The sequence below is a fragment of the Phyllostomus hastatus genome, unplaced genomic scaffold (assembly GCF_019186645.2).
Source record: "Phyllostomus hastatus isolate PE091 unplaced genomic scaffold, TTU_PhHast_1.1 phas_contig_38, whole genome shotgun sequence".
Classification (NCBI taxonomy): domain Eukaryota; kingdom Metazoa; phylum Chordata; class Mammalia; order Chiroptera; family Phyllostomidae; genus Phyllostomus; species Phyllostomus hastatus.
Window position 1 is genome coordinate 39,083,486 of NW_025333869.1, and position 20,103 is coordinate 39,103,588.

Genomic DNA, 20,103 nt, shown 5'->3' on the forward strand with positions numbered 1-20,103 from the left:
GCTGCTAATTGTGACAAGCAAATTGAAAATAAAACATTTTTGCAGTATGAAATTTAAAGAGAGCATTTTACTCCTTTGAATGAGAGGCAACTGACTCAAATGAGCAACTGACTCAGTGTGTGTGTGTGTGTGTGTGTGTGTGTGTGTGTGTGCACACGCACAGTGTAAGCTTCAAACAGGAATTGAATGTGAACATACAGACTAATAATAGAAGACTGACTGTTGTGATGACTGGCAATTTCAGAAAAACCTGTAACTGTTTCTTGATATTTCTGCTTGATTATTTGGACATCAGTACGTTTTGAGGCTACAGCGGGATCAGCAGATGACTGCAAGCACTCTTTGTTAAACCTGGAATTCAGGGATTGTATTTGCTGTACTAAATTCAAACCAAGATAGTGTCTCTTGATTGACATCTGGAATAGGAATTGCAACATATTTCTGTTCCTACAGATCATCAGTGACAATTTATGTCACTGCTTTTAGTCTTAATGAGAATGTACTTCACAGTCACATACTTAAGTAAGATCATCCCTAACTAAATATTTTGGAAAAGCCAATGGATTCTCAATTATCTTTTGATCAAAGGACAAAACAGAAAAATAGGAATGGCTATTCCAATATATCCATTCTGAAAATAATGATAATATAGAAATTAAAGGTGTCTTTTTTCTACCTGTACATTTCATCAGGCACTACTCTAAGAAAATAATCATAGATTTTTATCTCATTTACCCTTATTGCAATAAATCTATGAGGTAATTATACTTACTATTATGCTTATTTATGTAAAATGAGGTATAAGAAATTAATAATCTGTTCAATATTATACAACTATTAAAAGCCAAAGTTTGGATCTGAAGTTAGGTTTTCTTACTGCAAATCACATGTTCTTAACTTCTATACTATGCTAAGAATCAATTCCTTTAACATCTTAAGACACTCTCCCAAATGATTTGAAATGATTAATACTAAGGATTAAATTGGTTATTTCTTTTATTCATTTGCCATCAGAGATGATATTCCCTAGTTAAACAAATATAATGAGTAATTATAATATGTCCAATACTCTGCTTAGTACTAGAAAATAGTAGAAGGCTGATAAGTAAATAGCTTAATAAACATTTGAATGTTATACAAAATATTTGTGATCTTTGATATTATAACAACTTTGGTATCTGAGGTCTTTGAGTTTTATTTTCTTTAGTCCATTTGATAAAGTCATGAAAGTGCTTGAAATACATCACTGCTATTAATAGAATATTGAGGTAATATTACTCCCAAATAGTCATTTAGTGCAGGCAATTGGATAATCAGAGTGTAAAAATCTAATGGAAACTAAAGATAATTATAACCAAGTAAAAAGTTCTCCTTCTTCACTTTTCATTATTCCACTGTTATTGGAATAATTATTCCATTATTCTGAGCTTTCTATGATCTTTTGTAACTATTATCAAAAGATCCCAAATTCCTATAAATTTTTCTAACCCTCTAAAGTAGGAAAAATAATTTTTTTCTCCACACTTCTAGATTCTTGGCTAAGACATCAAGTGGGAAAAAGAAAAACAATAACAAATCAACAGGAGAAAAAGCAATTAAAGGATATACAAAGATATGGGACTCAAAGCAGCCAGGCAATGGAGGCTTATGTATGCCATCCTGAGCTATGGAAAGGGATAGTAGTTTCGGGGTTCAAAGGGGAGAAAAGGAATTCACAGAAAGAGGAGGGGTGCAGCTGTTTGACCTTCAATGCAGTAAGTCGCTCAGATGAAAAAGTTATCTCTTAGAATAGCTCCTCTTTCTGGTACAGATGTCCTTTCTAAATTATTTTAAGCTACTAAAGGGGAGGTAAAACACTTTCCCTAAGTCTGCAGGTTCTAGCTTGCCTCCAAATCCACTTACCAAAGTGGCCTATTTTGGGGCGGCACATCCTGCTCCGCTTCACTCTTGTGCTGAAATAGCATCAGTGATTCTATTTTTAGACAACCAATCTGTTTCCCATTCTTTCCCTATTAACTGTATACCAGAATGGCATTTCAAAGTTTAGAAAGAAAAAAGGTTGGCTATATTGTAGAGTTTTGTTTTTCTTTTATTGTTGTGAATTTGGTTGAGGAAAAAGGTAGTTTATGTTCTAGAGGGTGTTTTCTCTCTCTTTCATTGTTGCAAATTATTCATTCTTGCATTCAATGACTAGTTACTAAGAATCAACTGTGTGACAGCACTTTGCCCCCTAGGGACACAACTCTGAGGAAGAGAGACAAGATCTGTGTTATTACTGAGTTTTTGCTGGTGAGGAATCAGATATTCATAAATGAATACTAGGATCTGGAGTTATGAGAGAATATCAGGAAACCTGGGGATCAGAAATGGTTTCTTTGAGAAATGATTTCTTTTAGCACAAGGCAAAATCTAAAAACAATGTAAATGAATGACAGGTTGAATGTAAAGATTAGAAACAAGAAATAAGACCATATGAAAAGGTCTAGAGGTAGCTCAGGATTTTGCATACGATGATTAAGGAAAAAGACAAACATCTGTCTGGAATGCTGAGAGCAAGTAAGAACATGGAAATAGATGAGACTGGAGAGGAAGGAGAAGGCTACTATCATTTAGGAACTTGTAGGCCATATGTTTTGGTTTTCATCTTAAAGTCATATGCAAATGGTATAGACCATAAAAATACTTTTTACCCTAAAAGCAATGACAAAATATTAAAAGGTAAGCATGTTTTTATTTGTAAAAATTACTGTGGTTAAATACAGAAGATTAAACTAAGGAGTATGACAAGACTGCCTTTTGGAAGAACAGTTAAGGAAAAACATTTGATTAGGTAAGAAATTGTATTAGAATGGTGACATCAGAGATTGAGAGGAGAAGGTGGATATGAGTTTGTTTATTTTCTGTAGGAATTAAATTCAGGATTTATTGATAACTTCAGCATAGGAAAGTGAGGGAGATGGGCAGGCTCAAAGGTTACCCAGGTTTCTGAATTATGAAAATGGTGCAAAACTGTGCCATTCACTTAACTAAAACACACTGGAAGAGGCCAGGTGTGGGCTGGGAGTAGCACCTGAATTTCTATTTGTGATGTTAAAGGCATCTTTCAAATTGCTAGTGCCTGTGTTGTCTGGGCAGGAAATATGATATGCAAGTCATTCACATATAAATGCTAATTGTCATGTCAATGTAGGGGACAAAGTGAATAGTTTTGAAATTTTATTGAAAACACATTGGCCTTAAAAGGAAATTCTGAATATAGGCTAACATAAGAAGGTCTTCCTGGCTGTTCTTTCTTCCAGATAAGGAATGAACATCTCTGAACAATTCCAGATTGTTGCATTTGTGTGACGTGTCTGCCACACACTCGTAAGCTTTAGTCTGCCGGAAGGACAATGTATCGTAGGTTCAGTGCCTCTGAAACCAGACATTATTTATCTTTCCAATCTTCTTGTTGGTTTTAACTTTGACCTGTTGCACGAGGTTATTTTTAAAATGTATGGCTTGTTTTTAGCTTGATAACAAATTTTAAAAAATTAGTTACACTGAGCATTCAAGTATTTGTATTCATATCTTGTGGTTTAAAACAAATTGCATGTGGGAATCAGGTAGGGACCTGAGCAGTTAGAAATTTGAGTCATGAAAAACAATGAATTTGTGATTGAACCAAAACAGTCAAGGGTGAAATTAAATAGATTAAGGAAGTCAATTTCCAAGGTACAGGTATCATCAGCTAACCTGTGTTTTCTGTGGCAGATTATCCATAGACCATAGACAACAGGATCACCAGGCCCCCAAATTGCTTTTTAGTCTTCACTTTGACCTTCATTTGGATATTTTGCATACTTAATAGTCCCTGGCTATTCCATCCATAATTACTTTTTTCAAAATAATTCTGAATATACTAGCTATTAAACATTTTTGTGCATTTCAAAACTAATTAATTATACTTTCATGAATGCATCATTTCAAAATAAACACTGGGTGTTATGAACAATGTTATTAATAGGTTATTTTTATGCATCTGACTAATCTCTCTTCATTAATGTTGTGAATCTTTAAAGAATTAATTATATTTGGTTTGATCCAGAATAGGTAAAGTATTTTTTGGACATGAAAACATTTTATTGGGGTATCTGGAACCTGCTGGATCAAGAAAGCTTAATGGAAGTCATCTAGAAGGGCCTGACTGGGAGACAATGTAGCTGAGCTTTTATTCCTGGACTGTTTCTGCTGGGGAATGAAGAATGAGAACAGACTTCTGAGCAGCTCTCATGGGTGGTGTTTACAGGAGCTTGTAGCTGGGCAGACTGTAGCTGAGGGGAAGTTCAGCAAACCTTCAGGACTAACTCTTGCCAGGTTCTGAGGTTATTGAGGTGAATGTGACACGTACTTAGTCTGAAGGAGTTGTGAGAAAGATACAATATTTTCCAGTGGAGTGCTCTTTGTACTGCAGGGATACAAAGAAGAGACATTTAGTCTACTAGGGGTGCCCATCCTGTGTCCTGATGGCTCTGAATGCAGCCTAACACAAAATGGTAAATTTACTTATAACATTATAAGAACTGTCATGATTACATGCTGCAATGTATTTAATGTGTAGCTCAGAACAACTCTTCTTCTTCCAGGCTGGCCCAGAGATGCCAAAAGTTGGATACTCCTGGACCATAGACTAAGAGCTTTTTCCGAAAGAAGTGATTCCTTGTCAGATTTTTGAAAGAGAAATAGAAATCAGCCAGGGAAATCAGAAAAGGAAGTTTCAGTAAATGGCACTGCAAACATAAACTTGGTTTGTGATGGCTGGAGGATAAACTATGGAGTGCAAAGGGTAAGGGAGTTAGACAGGGTTGAGCTATGGGGAGTTGAACTTGGATTAGCTATATAAAGAAAGTCTGTCCATAAATTTAATAGTAACCAACTGGAAAACGTTTTAAGTATTTGTCTCCAACTCTCTCCTTTTCTTCTCCTTTACCCTACTTGCTCCAAAAAGTCATTGATTATATATTTGTACCTCTACCAATATTCATACACAAATATACAATTTCTGTTTACTATCTTAAATGATGATGCTCTCAACCAAGGCAGTAGCCAGAATAGTCCTAAAGAGTTACTTCTCTCTGAAATACAAATGGAAGATATGTTTGGTAATTTAAGAATTTCTTCTAGTAAGAACTGTTTAGAATTTATTTACTCTTTTCTCACAAATCATCTCTGCTTCCTGGTTATCCTATTTCCACTCCCATATGTATTTTTCCCTTTTAATCTAATCACATGTGCTGTTAGTGAATTTCTTAAAGAAATGATTCCACATGTGCCATATTGTATTAAACCTGTATTGTTGCTTTTGTCTTGTTCTAATCTTCCCCCTGAGATCCTTAAAAAAAAGGAGCTGTTGATTTTGATTCCCATCTTTAGTACGCGGTAGTTGCAATGATAACTCATGAACAGTTTGACTCAATGAATAATCATTGAGTGCAAAATAGAGTAAGAAACTAGGTAAATAAAATATTATAAAGACATGGAAGGAAAGATAAATTCTGGTTGGGTTTTCGGTGAGTTTTCATGGTAGAGGTGAAATCTATTTTCATCAACAGAAAGAGATATTTGCCAGGAAGGAGTAGAGGCAGAAATTAATCTAGGTAACAAAACTTTCCAAAAAACACAAGGTACATTCCAGCATGAGTAAGGGGTCTAATGAGACAGAAGGCCATAGTGCTTAATTCTAGAGGATGTGGAGACCATAGCATCCTTTGAAATGTTATCCCAAACCATTTAGTTCAGAAAATCTTTAAATGATGAAATATACTTGCTTTTGTGCCAATAAGTACCATTATTTTACCTTGGATTTGAGTACCTGAAAATATTTTTTATGGAACAAAAAATGGATGAAATATGAAAACAAAGATTATGAGAGATAGGTGAGGAAACTATTGAAAGAGTGACATGTAGTGACATGTAGTGAGCAGTAGTGCTATACTGGGAGGGGCATAAGGGAGAGGAGGGAGTGTTACGAGTACCACATATTTTAGATCCTAAAATGCAGTGGCTTGGCTTGAATGTTGACAAGGATGAAAGATTATAGACCTCTGTGGTTTTAAGCTTCATTTGAGAGGGCACATACCTTGCAATACAGAATAGTCCTTGTCAAAGTCTTTATTATTCATGGCCATGTGCATAATAAATAGAATTTTCATAAATAAATAAATAATAAACCTTGGAATCATCTCCCAATTAACACACATGCTGGGGTAGCTTTAGGCCAATTTGATTTATGCTGCTGTCACAGGAGTGCCCCAAGTACATTTACCTGCAGAAGATACCCCTATCAGATCACCAGTACCTCCTAGGAGATTGCTGCATGTCTCAGAAGTGAACATTTGACATCTTGCAAGCAAGCCTTCACATTTTAATTATCATGAATATCATAGCTTATGATATGATTTATATGTTTATTATCATGAGATCCTTGGCAGGAAATTAGTATTGTTTGAAGTAATGGATTAGCCTTCAGTACTGATTGGCAGGCACTATTTTTAAGGTCTGTTCAACATAGAATAATAGACTATTCCTAAGTAATTTGTATTTACTTATTTGAAGAAACATATACATGTGTTTTATATTATTTCCAAGGGGCATATGTTTTCAAGTCAATGTGTTAATATTATAATTTCAAATTTGTTATAAGGATTTGACATATTTTTCTCAAATTATTTGGTGATATATCTGCTATTATATGATGCTATTTATATCTGTAAATCCTCGCTAAATATATACATATATTCTTTCTTCCTTTCCCTCTTCCATTTTTCTGATCTGCTTCCATTGACGACTCTATACTTTTGACTCCAGACTGGCAATATGAGGGTAAGATGAAAAAAATAAAAATTCCAAACAACCTCATGAGCATTGCTTGTCTGTCTTTGTTTTATTCTCTTTAGAACATTGTTAACATTTTATTAACTCTTTTTAATTAGACTCTTGATCACAATTAAAGTCCAATTATGTTTGTTTCTGTTGTGAAGCTTTAATTACAACTTATCCTTGTTAATCATTTCTTTATGTTATTTCTTTGGGTTAAATTACCATCCCATTATCTCTGTCCTGGAGGACTTTTGCTCTCCCGTGGTCTATGCTGGTGTTTTCTCAGTAATATTTGAATAGTATTATGGTATACAAAGTGACTGTGTTATGATATGGTAAGCAATCTCTGTGTCTCATGAATTTTTTTAATAAAAAGTTGTTAAAAGTAATGATGCATAATTTGATTGTAGGATTTTTCATTTTAAGTGTCAATATACACCTCAATTAATTTGGTCTCAGAGTGAGTGCTCCTGTAGATGTGACTTCTTACCATCGGTTATTTTCTCTCTTTAGATTGCAAACTAGCTAGGGGAGGACCGCCAGCTACCATAGTTGCTATTGATGAAGAGAGTCGGAATGGTGAGTGAGTTTTATGTTTTACAAGTGTCTTATCTAAGAGGGATTTCTTCTAATTTCAATGCTCTTATTTGTTATGTGTGGAAGTACTAAATAAAAGCTTCAACCCAAATTCACAAACAGCTACCCTTGATTTCTCCCTGGGAAGAATTTAAATACTGCCATTTCTGAGTAATGCTTTACTTGGAGTATATTATGAAAAACTCTAGATAGTGGCTTAGTTTTCATTGTGAAGAAGTCATTTGATTCAGTTCAGTCAAGAAATGCATCCAAATACTGGCTGCAGTTTTTCTTTGTCACAAGGTAGAGTTGACTGTAATGCATAAAATCACCTAGTCATCTAACTGAAATATATTATATTCATCCAAAGAAGTGAACTACAAGGTAAGCCTTATATTGCTAACTTAAATTGGCTAGAATCTGTTAAGGATCAGGATCCGTAGTTTATTAGACACAGCAATTAAGAAATGGTTAAAGGGAAAACTGAAAGTTCATGGGAACAAAGACTGACAGAAAGTGTAGAGCACATCAAAAAGTATGAATTTTCACATGAATTGTTTGCCATTATTGATAACTAATACTGAATTCATATTAAGGTTGTTAAAAGGATAATTGTCCTCAACAAAACAAAAATAGATGTAATTAGAACTTTTTTCATAATACTCTTTTAGCATCCCTAAACTTTAATGTACAAATATTTAAAGATTATCCTGTACTAGGTAGTCATGAAATAGTAATTTCTCTGGACTTCTGGTTTCTAGTTCAAACCATTCTAATTACGGGAATGTTCTCTGTGGCTTATTTTGTCTACTAATTCTATAATGGACCTTTCATTCCTCTTGTTTGATTTGTAATTTCTATCTATTCTAAGCATTGTGTTTTTGCAAATTTACACATTTTTAAAATGAATTATCAAATTTATAAGAGCATGGTTTTTCATAGAATTCAACCTACATGTATTTTGAAAACTTCCCTAAGGTACATAATACCTGTATTGTTCACTTTATTATGGATTTATTATTTAGCTTTAAAAACATTCCTTTACTCCTTTGAAGAATTGGCATAAACTTTTTTCCACATCCTTTAGAATAGGTCAAAAATGTCTATAGCTTTGCTGACCTCTGTTTAAAAAAAATAAATATTATACTGAAATCTAGCAACACTTTAAAAATCACAAAAAATTGAGTTTTTCAGTTTTAAAATGTCACTATTAAGCATATATTGAGCAAATTGGAAATAAGCTCTTTATGTGCCTTCAGAAAAGGAAACATATATAAAATACTATACCAGAAAAAAACTTTCTGCCTCACATGCACAATTATGGTTTATTTATGGTTGACTATTTTTCTGTGAACAAATCTGTATTTTCTAAATGTTCTACAATAAAAACAGTTTGATTTTTAAACCAGAGATTTTTTTAAAAGAGAGAAGACCAAACTATATTTTATTTTTACTTTTTTACTGTTCACCAACTCCCTTGAACATATAAGCTGAACTGAGCTAAAGCATTTAATTTAAATATATAATTTTGTTTTAATGTGTAATTCTATACAGAACTTATTCTACCAGCCTGGTAACTATAGCCCTGAATACAATGATATTATATCTCCGGTTATGTTGAATAGATCCCACTTTTCACAGGACATCAGGAACTCTACAAGGATGTTGCCTGTATAGTGGCATATTGTGAAAGCTCAATATTTTAGTTTTAGAAGAATGTGACATGATACAGTACAGTAACTTGCCCTTTAATTGCGTATTTTGAAGAAATTGCTAACTACTCAGAATGCTGCCAAAGTTATCTGAGTGTATCACAAAAAGTATAAATGACCAATTCAGAGACTAACTGGCTTACATTTTCTTTTACATTAAATTTCTGATATAGGGCAATCAAATGGACCTTTGCCAGATATTATAATGTAGTATGTAATCATCTTTATCTTAAAAGTCCAAAGGAAACAATACATGAAAATGTCATTATATAACTTTTTAGGCAATCTAAGAAACTTCCTAATAAGACTATCAATCTAGTCCTGCTCTTAAACTCTCTTTATTTCCTTTTTTTCTGCATTTTAAATGGCAGTAACAAAGCACATGGGTTTCTTAGTCTACCAGTATAATAAACACTCATTTGTAAAGGTTCCAGGGCTTCTTAAAAGTATGTCATAGCAAATAATTTTTTAAGTTTAACTAGTAAGCTTATTGGGTGTCAACTTTCCTTTGTCTTGCCCTATGGGTTTTTACTCCTAAACAGTTGTATTAGTAAATATATCCTCTACTAAAGTATAGCCTTTAAATAATTCATTTTTTAAAAAATATACTTAATTTTCTCATAGAAATCATTGAGGTACATTTATAGATTGTCCATGACTTGTAACACGCATATGCATATTTTAACATTTTTATACCCTTTTGGATGGAAATGATCTCTCTTTTTGTGAATATGTATGCTAAATGCACTTGCACATATGTAAATGTTTGAAACAGTTAAAAAATTAAGTGGTGGAGTTTCATAAACTTCATCATCCTGGGTCCTATTAGACTTTTCCCCTCATTGGTCATTTTCCTCAGCAACATATTGATAACAGATTCATTATAGCATCCTTGGTCTCAACTAAGAATTCATTTTCTTTTTTTAAAATTATACTCTTATCTATTATGGTATTACAGCTGTCCCAATTTTTCTACCTTTGCCCCCCTCCACCCAGCACCCTCACTTCATCAGGCACACTCCAACATTTTTCATGTCCATGGGTCATGCCTATAAGTTCTTTGGCCTTCTGTGAAGGATCAACTGTGCAGGGGCAGGGTGGAGGTCTCTGATGCGGCCTGTAGCTGGCCCTGGGGTTTCCCATGTGGTGCAGGCAAAGGTCAGCTCCAACCTGTGTTTTGCTGGGGGCACCTTGTTTGATCTATAAAGCAATCTGAGATGGGTGCTACTTGTGCTGGGCTTGGAGATTCCTCAGCAAAGCCAGGCTGTGAATCTAGGCTGGCTGTTGCTAGTGCAGGGCCTGGGTCTTGCTGAGGCCAGCTGTTTCTTGTTTGAGAGGATTTAGGAAGTTTTGAAGCCTGAGCCAAGACTAGCCATTCATATGGAAAAGAAGTTTGGGTGGGCTTCTAAATTGGGTGGGGTGGAATCTCTGAGGATCTCTAAGGTGTGTCAAAAAGTATTAGACAGGTTGATAGAGTCTCAGATACAGCACCAGCTTGTGGGTTCTGTGGGAGGAGGGCTTGGAAAAGAGACGATGGCCTCTGCTTGCCTTGGTGCCAGGCATTTCAGTTTCTCCCTGTATGCCACTGGGGACTTTTAAGCTGCTCCCAGGTGTTGGAGCTCAGAGGGAATAAGTCTGAGTAGGTATGTCTGTCCTGGGTGAGTTCTTTAAGAGGAACTGCTTGGGGCTCCAGCAATTTCCTCCACCGATTCAATCCCCACTGATTTTTGCAGCCCAAAGTTGTGGGGATTTATCTCCCTGGCACTGCAATCTTGGGATGGGTGGCCTGGTGTGGGGCTGGGACTCCTTGATCCCAAGATATCCCTTCCAAATTTTTATCCACCATACATGAGTGAGGGACCAGCTCATTCTGCATCTGTGCCCCTCCTACCAATTTGGATGGATATAGTTTCTTTCATTCCATAGCTTTCAGACTTCTATTCAACTTGATTTCTGATGGTTCTGAGTGATAGTTGTTCTATATTTTGGTTGTAATTTTGATGTGGTTGTATGGAGAGGCAAGCCATGTCTTAAGTTCATTTTCAATGCAACTACCAGAGAATGCAAGTTTATGTTGTAAGGACACAAATTCAACAAATAAAAAGACACGCGTTGGTTCCTGACAACTATCAGAAAGCGCATGGGCTAGTATGTAGAACATGTTTAGTGCATAATTACATTTAGAAGGGAGAATATATATAGAGAGAAACAGACTTACAACATATCATCTCATTCAATAAAATGGCAATTTCTAAAAATTCTTTCTGGAAAATGTACATATATCCAAATCCTGCATATGGATGAATATGGCAAGTTTATTCACAATTGTTAAAAACTGGAAGTAAGAAGGATGTCTTTCAGCAAGTGAATGTATCAAAAAAATGTTGTACATCCAGACAAATTCAGTGCTTAAAAAAAAGCTATCAACCAATGAAAAGACTTGGAAGAAATTTAAATATCTAGTTACCAAGTTAAAGAAGTCAATCTGAAAAGGCTACACACTACTACATGCTGTATAATCCCAGTATATGAATCTTTGGTAAAAGAAAATGATGGATAAAATAAAAAAGATCAGTATTGCTAGGGGTGGGCAAGAAAAAGATGAGTAGACAGAGCCCAGAGGATTTCTAGAGTAGAGAAAATATTCTATATTCAAATGATGGCTATGTCATCGTACACATGTAAAACCTATAGCATGTATAACACCAAGAGTGAAATCTAAGGTAAACTGCAGACTCTGGATGGTTATGATATGTCAGGGTAGGGTCTACCTGCATTGTCAGCCCAAATGTAGCATTTCAGTGAGTGGTGTTGATAACAGGGAAGGCTATCCTGTGTGGAGGCAAGGGTATATGGGAAGTCTTGGTATCTTCACTTCATTTTTAGTGAACCTAAAACTTCTCTAAACATGAAGTTTTAAAATAATCTTTCTGGAAATATATGTTCTAGTTTCATGGGACTCTGAGCTGCTTATGGTATTGAGTCCTTACTGGAAGGAGCGAGGCCGGGAGCAGTTACACAGGAACTATTTACAGCCTGCTCTGAGTGCCTGCCAAATCAGAGTCCTGGCTGCTTTACAACCACTATGGACTGGCATTCAAACAAGCTTGGGAACAAGTGGTTCAGACTAATTCTCAGAAATTGGATAAATACACAGGCAGTGTTGAGTCAAGGGGATCAGATATTGTTTTAAGTTATGGCTTGAACACAACACTATGATTATACAGAATTGGACAGGTTCAGAGGCAAAAGGATATCACTATGTGAGAGATTCGGAGGTCCATTCTAAATGTCCTTTATGGATGGGAAGTTAAAAGGTATCAGGAGTTCACAGCAAATTTGAGAAATGAAAGATGATGTTGAGTGTCTTCACAATTTGAAGGCAGCTGCCAATAAACGGTGCCACAGCCAATTCAATAAAAATGTTTTCCTGTCCTTGTTAGGGCAATTTCCAGGGCCAAAGTGGGAACTGAGTTGAATATTACAGACATGCTTCCAGACATGCATCCTTCCTTACATGCTTCCAGGGAGATAGAGGAGGTCATGTAAAGCAACAATGCATTCATTTGGTCATTCTTTCCCTGGAGTTTCTGTGGTCCATACAGCTAGGTGAGGGAGGGGAGGTATACAGAGGTTGGATCTTCATTTGAAACAGTTGTTAAGGGACATTAGAAATTGCTCCTGTCAGCCTCTTCCATCCATTGTCAAAATCACTAAGCTTGGCAGAGGAGAATATTAAACTGTTATGTTGACATATTTTATTCTTTATATTGCCAATTATATATCTCTCTGATTTATAGTAAGGAGTTAGCCCAACTCTGCCCTGCAGACCTCTAAGGAGTTGCCAGTAGAGTGATTCACAGTGCTAGTAAAAGAGGCCATGTACTGATTGGAAAAAAAAAAGATTTTAAATAACCAACATGTCTTCATGAATATTCCCACGGTTCAAAGAGAGATGTGATACAATTTTTTGACATATAAGTTTTCACAATCCTCCCCTTTTTGTTTATCTTTGTCCTTCTTGTTCATTCCCTGAAGAAAGCAAGGCTTAAAGTGGCTGAACATTTTTGCAAGAAGAGCAAGAGTAGACATAGGTTAGACTATAGAATAGCTCAGAGTAGAAGATGACTAGAACCCCCCATGCAAGACCACATCAGATGTTGAGGAGAAAGGGAACTGAGGAACCAAACTGGTGAGTATCAGGCAACCTAGGTGACAGTATTCCTCTGGGGTAAAGTGAAAAGGTTGAGGGTATGACAAAGAGGTTGAAAGTGCTAGGAATATATAGTAGATGGGAAATGTTTCAATGACAATTGCCAAAGACAGGGTCCTCGGCTTATGTAAATATTTGAGAGAAATATTATTGAAGATTGAAATTCTTATCTGGGCTGGTCCTTATGCCATGCTTCTTGTTTGTTTGTTTATTTCCCAATGTGTCTAAACTGGAACACCTGTTTAAGCCTTCCTGAATTTCATTCTCTCTCTCTCTCTCTCTCTCTCTCTTTTTCATTTTATGATAAGTATTCTGGTTATTTCAAATAAAGCACATAACAAAGTGTGCCCTACCTAATTTATGTATTAAATCAAATATGAGAAATAGAATAGAATCTTACATATTAAGCTTTTTAAAAAACGTACAGAACTTTACTGATAAAAATAAAAGGGAGAGGGAAATCTGGTATATATTTCTTTTGGGAAGGATAATTCTAAATGTTTTGTTTAAAAAATTGCTTTTTACAAGCACTCTTGTCTCACCTCTATTCTGCATTATTGTTTTTATTGCTAAGGTAAATAGTGTTTGCCACTTTCTTAAGAAAGTGAGATTAAGAAATCTCAGAATAACTCTACATCTGAAATGTAGATAAATTAAAAGAAAAATTTAAGAAAAATAAAATAAAATATGGTTTTATGCAGTAGGCTATACATGTGTGGAATGTTGCAACTCTAACAATAACAAGTGCTATAAAGAGCAAGGCAAATTCACAGATGACTGCAAGTATATAAAATATTAAAACTTATTTTAGTATTAGTCTTAATATTTTAGTATTAATCTTCACTAATCCTTTGTACAAGGTTATATAAGATTATCAGTGCTGACATCAAGTAAATGACCTTTTGCTAAATCTGATAGTTCTGTTTTTCTAAATAAATAGAAAATAATGTATGTTTATCTTGTTCTTTAATTTTATAATATCATAACTGGATTCTAACTACCAAAATAATTAAATCTTGTTATGAGACATTAGTGTCCTTCTGGCTGGATTGCTTATGGACATTGCATAGCAGAAAAATCATGATTCCAATTATTTTTGTCATTTTATTGTTTACTTTTCCAAGTCATCATCAAGTCATATTGGGTTATTCAGTGAAAGGTACACATTGATGAGGAATTAGAACTTTTCCAATAAGTTAAGAAGGAGTTAAATGATTCTATCCATAATATATCAGCTAATATTAGACCTAAATTAATTTTAAAAAATCATATCCAATCTTCACATGCTTTAAACCTGTTATTACTGTGGCTGTAAGACAACTGTCAGAGTGGAAAAGATTTGGCTCTGTTCATTGCTGCTGAAACTATATATGTAGGGGTGCATTCTGCTTCTTTGCATTTGTGCCAAAGAATCATTTTCTAAAAGGTCAGCAGCTATCATCTTCTGCATCTAAAATTCTGAATTGGTAAGTAAATAGAAAAGTTTCTAAGTATTAACAAAATAGGAGGGTACTTAATTTCCTCAAGTCATCTATAATTTATTGGTATATAATCATATATTTAATTTATGATATTCCTTTGTTTATTAAATAGAACTAGATATATAATGAGATTCCTAGAGCTAATTAAGTGATCATAAAACAAGGAGCAAGAGCAGTTGACAAGGCAGGCAGAAAACAAAAAAGCCAGCAAGCTAGGGCATTTTATATGACTCTAAAAGTTAGTGACCCCTCATTTACTGTTTAAATTTCAGAATGCTAATGTTATGAACAATAATGAAAAGATTCAGTCATGCAAAATAACCCTTGGTTTATAACAAATTAAAAACATATTTAAGAAAAGATATTCTATTCTAATTGTACTTTTTATTTTTTGCTTAAATCCCATATTGTAATCTTATGTCTAATAGGAATAAATATGAATTACATAGAATTAAACTATGTCACAAACACACAGAAATGTAATCATAAATGATGTTATAATAAACTATGTTTCTATAGAGAGGATAACTAAATCATAAGTTATTAAGGCGAATAACTGAAGCTAGTATTGATTTATTGATTTCATTTGCAAAGACTTGGAACATGGACCATGGGCCTTGGAGGGCAGAGAAGGAGGAAAGGCCTATCAGATTCTTTTCACTTGTAACCATGTATTGAATAGCAAAGAGAATCCTACAATTTTTGTCAGAATAATAGGAAATTCTACATACTAAAGATGAGTCATTCTAATTTAAATTTTGATTCCTTTTATAAGTCAAACAAGGCATAACCATGTGTCTCATGTGGTCTGCAAGCCACCAGAATTTTGACTTCCAATTCAGGGAACAAGTATGATAGAAGTGAATTATGAATCATATAAAAGACAAAGATTATTCCAAATGGGGGACAGAGCATCCATAGGGAGACAAATTTTGGGGGATGAGGGGTCTTGGCTTTGATTTACTTATTTATTTTTGGCATAGCCAACACATTTTTTACTCTTAGGTTATGTAGTTTTTTCGTTTAGTTGGGGAGAGAGTCCCTGATGGAAATTATTTAATAACTTATGGATGGAAGAGGCACCAAAGTTCAATTACTGGTGTTAGAATAAAGCTCCTGGGAGTTTCTCCTGTCCAGAACCTTTCTTAACCAATGCCTACACCTGCTCATCGTCTGAATGCTCTCTTGAGTCTTTAGATTCCAGAATTCCCCTGCCCCCCAAAGACTTTCTTTCCCAAAATGCCCTTTTAGCTCAAATGGTTCCATCACTATCACTTCTGCTCCTCATGATCAAATATTGGCTGTTAGATCATCAATCTTTTTTGCTGAGGCAATAGGACTAAGAGTTTTCTTCTCTGTTAGGACACTGGAAATCTGAAATGAGCCACTATAACTTTCTAATAGAGCAATCAGCAGTGTGAAAGCCTTTGCAATTACTGGATGACAACAGTAATCCCCAGGTCATTTGAAAATTCCTTGAACTTAAAATACTTCCTATAACAGTTTTCAAAACAAAAGGTCAACTGTCACATATTTCTAACAGAAATTGCTAAAATAATTCAATTAAATATGCTTATAAGTGTGCTATATAGATTAATAAATATGAAAGCACTTGGTATCATTTCATCTATAGCTATTTTCTGAAATATTCAGAATATTTCAAATATTCAAATATTCTGTGAAGTATTCATTGAGGCCAGCATGTATTTATATTTATATCAGGGGGTGCAGTTTAAGCAAATGGTTCTTGCTTATTCCTTAGAACAAATAAAAGTGGATCTCTTCATTGCACTCAATAATAGAAGGTTTGAAGAGTTGCCATCACTATGCATTCTTAAAGTACCCTCAGCTTGATTTACATACAAATGGATATTAAACAGAATGTGGGGATATGATAATATGCTAAAGGTGCTTTCTTGTCAACCCCTGGTGACCAATGGCAAAATGTTTTTAGTATCAGTCTTCGTTTTTGTTTTCTAGAGTCTGCATTTTGCCAGACAGTAATTTTTATATCTCAAGTCTTAAGTGCTTGCTGGCCAGGTAACACAGAACTCTCCTTAACTCAAGGCACCTAGGAAACAAGGCTCTTTCCATTATAATAATATTAAACTATAATCTTTTACCTAATCTTGTTCTTGCTGTTATTTTTCTCTTTCCTTGTTTGCTTTTGAAAATTTGCAAATGTACAAAACTGTGATTTGAATAGTCAGACTTGTATGCATTGAGAATGTTGCATGTTAAAATGGTTTTGAGAAGGGAAGGAATAGCTATCAGTTGGGGCTGACTAGGAAAATTATCCTTCCCAGTTTCTGTCTTCTACTTTACTATAGAACAGCTGTGCTAAAAGGTAAAAGGAAACCACCTGATAACAGTTCTCTTATTCTTTATTGGAAACCACCTCTGACACACGCACATAATTGTTTCAGTTGTTGTTATTTGTCAGTAACTCAATTACTTAATCAATATTTCAACATTTATTTAGTCATTTCTTTAAAATATGCTTACTGACACTTCACATTCTGTGAGGCCCTATTTTAAGCATTGAGGATGCACGGGAAAGAAAACAGGCATAACTACTCCCCACCTGGAGATGGAGGCAGGACCTCTAGTGAAGAAAAGTAAAGCAGAGCAAGAAAACAGGGAGTGACCAGCAAGTGAGGAGGCAGTGGTGCTGTTTGAGATAGAGAGATATTTCTTTGAGATCACATCCGAGCAGAATTCTGTGCAAAATTAAGACTGAAGATGTGAGTTTTACATTTAGCTAGAAAATGTACATTCCAGGCTGAACAAAAACAATTCAAAGGCTCCAAGGATGAATATTGCTGGTAAGTTTAAGATATGGCAAAAAGTTGGCTAGAGAAATGAATGGTAACAAATGTGGTTGAAGAACTAGAGAAAATGGATGTTGACTGAATATATGCAGATGAGTCAGAAATTTTTTTATTGATTTGGTAACGAATCATTTGATAGTGATTTCATCCAGCAAACTATAATTTACTAGGATTAACTCTCCTTCCGATTCTTCATTCCTTATTCCCTGTGTCCTAGTTTGCATAATTTAAAATTTGAATAGACAACTGTGTGTATGGGTGTTTCTAATCTCAGATCATTTTATCATTTGGACAAAAATGGGCTCCATTCAAAAAAAAGAATCAGAAAATACATTAACTAATGCAGGTTGGCTAGGCAGTATCACTGCCTCATTTAACACATAATAGAGGATTATTGCAGCCATTCCGAAGGTCAGTGTAAGTATGATTATTTTCAGTCGTAAATTAGTACTGAGATCTGAGAGTTTGATAGTGTGGTTCCATCAAAATTATAAGCAGTGATTTTTTTTATATCACATGGTCTTCAGAAAGGAAAATTCAATACTATAGGATTCACATTCCTGAGAAACCCTATCAAACATATTCATTTTACTTGATGGCATGGTCATCTTTAAAGAAGCATATTTTGTTGAAAGTGTTGATTAATGCACTTGGGTTTATTTTAATACTTAGGATAGGTAGACTGGGCCTTATTAGTAAGGAAGTAGCATCTTATCAATAAGCTCTAGGTTCATTTACTATTCTTAAAAATTTATTTTAGGGATGTGAGTGCTCTCATTGACAGCAGTCAAACTAATGGTAATAAATGAAGTAAAAACAAAGTGAATAATTTAAATGCTAACCTCAATAGTTTATCCCAAAAATTAGAAACAGTTTTAGATTTCTTTCTAGTGAATAAGCTTCATGTGACACTGTTATATGCAAAGTTTTCCTTTCTACAGTATGTTTGTATTGCTAAGGACCAGTTTATATCTCTGCTTAGATTTTCTTCCTGTGATAAGGAGCAGCTATGAAAGTCAATGGTGATTACTAGAGGGAAAGGGGAGCATGGGGGCAGGGAGAAGAGGGTAAAGGGGTATTAAACATTGATTAAAGAATACTTGACTTGGGGTGGTGAATACAATATATAAATGATGTATTACAGAATTGTACACTTGAAACCAATAGAATTGTATTAACCAATGTCACCCTAACAAATTCAATAATAAAAAGAAAGTGAATGTTTTATTTGTATTATTTGAACATTCTTTTGACACCTTGACCTTTATGTCTTTCAAATAATGTTCCACAATGAATAGGTTTTTGTCAGTTGATACCACTTGGTTTTTATAATCTACTGAGTCCCATATGAAAAGTAATTATTTTGGTTTCATTTCAATCTGTTTCAAAAAGCCTAATTTTCACAAAATACCATTTTTCTCCATACCTTTTCCTTTTTCACTGTATTCTACTCATTGCATTTTTTTTTACAGTCAAGGCAAAACAACTAAAATTTCATCTGACTTTGAAGAGACTAAATACCAGCAACTTGAAACCGAATAAGAGATAATTATTGATGACTCATAATCCTAATTAAGCTACCAACCTTATGCATTTCTCTGATTGGAAATCCCTATTTTGTATATATTTTTTTATCATTGTAGGCAAATGAAACATTGATAGGAAACTGTGTAGAGATGCCTATGATGACATATCTACTTTTATTTAGAAGGCTTCAGAGATTATCTTTTGGATTTCTGTTTTATAAAAGCATGCTGCTTAAGTTAATTTTTTTGAGGTGCTCTATTACATTTTAAGTATTAATGTGAATTTAGCACTATTCTCCATTGCATATCTGTTTTGAATTTAACATAATTTTTAAATAACTGACTTAGTTAAACTAAGGCTCTGGGAAGATGTACCTGTTTATTCTGTGACACATTAAGGCATAGCACAAATATTCCTGGTACACAAGGTCTGTCCAGAAGGTATCCAGCCATGGGTAATTGAAAAATAGAGGCATTTATGGAAGAAGATGCAAGATACAAGAAACAGTGTAAATGGGACAATGATGCCTCAGTCCCTTTCAAAGTAGGCACCCGGGGACCTCACACAGTTCTCCCATTCATCATCAGCTGCCCCGTCACATTATCCTGAGTCTCATCAATAGTCTGAAATCTCTTCCCTTTCAATGGTGATTTTAGTTTTGGGGAAAGTCAGAAGTTCCAGGCCACCAAATCTGGGCTGTAGCGGGGGTGACTCACCTGGGTGATTTGATGTTTTGCCAAAAAATTTTGCAGGAGACATGATGCAGGAGCAGGCACAGTCTTGATGAAGCTATTGCTCATCAGTTACCAATAGCTGGGGCCTTCTGAATCATTTGAACAATTTCCATGGAGGAATGTTCAAGCTTAACACAAAATTTGATACAGATTCGTTGTCCTACTAGATCA

General features: G+C 34.7%; 1 protein-coding gene across 1 annotated transcript in view; it reads left to right on the forward strand.

Moving 5' to 3' along the window:
- Positions 1-20,103, forward strand: part of PCDH15 (protocadherin related 15) — a 782,416-nt gene that overhangs the window by 190,421 nt on the left and 571,892 nt on the right. The window contains exons 3-4 of the mRNA XM_045842279.1: positions 6,847-6,861; positions 7,372-7,437. Of these exons, the coding sequence (XP_045698235.1) occupies positions 6,847-6,861; positions 7,372-7,437 (81 nt within the window). The remainder of the gene's footprint in view (positions 1-6,846; positions 6,862-7,371; positions 7,438-20,103) is intronic.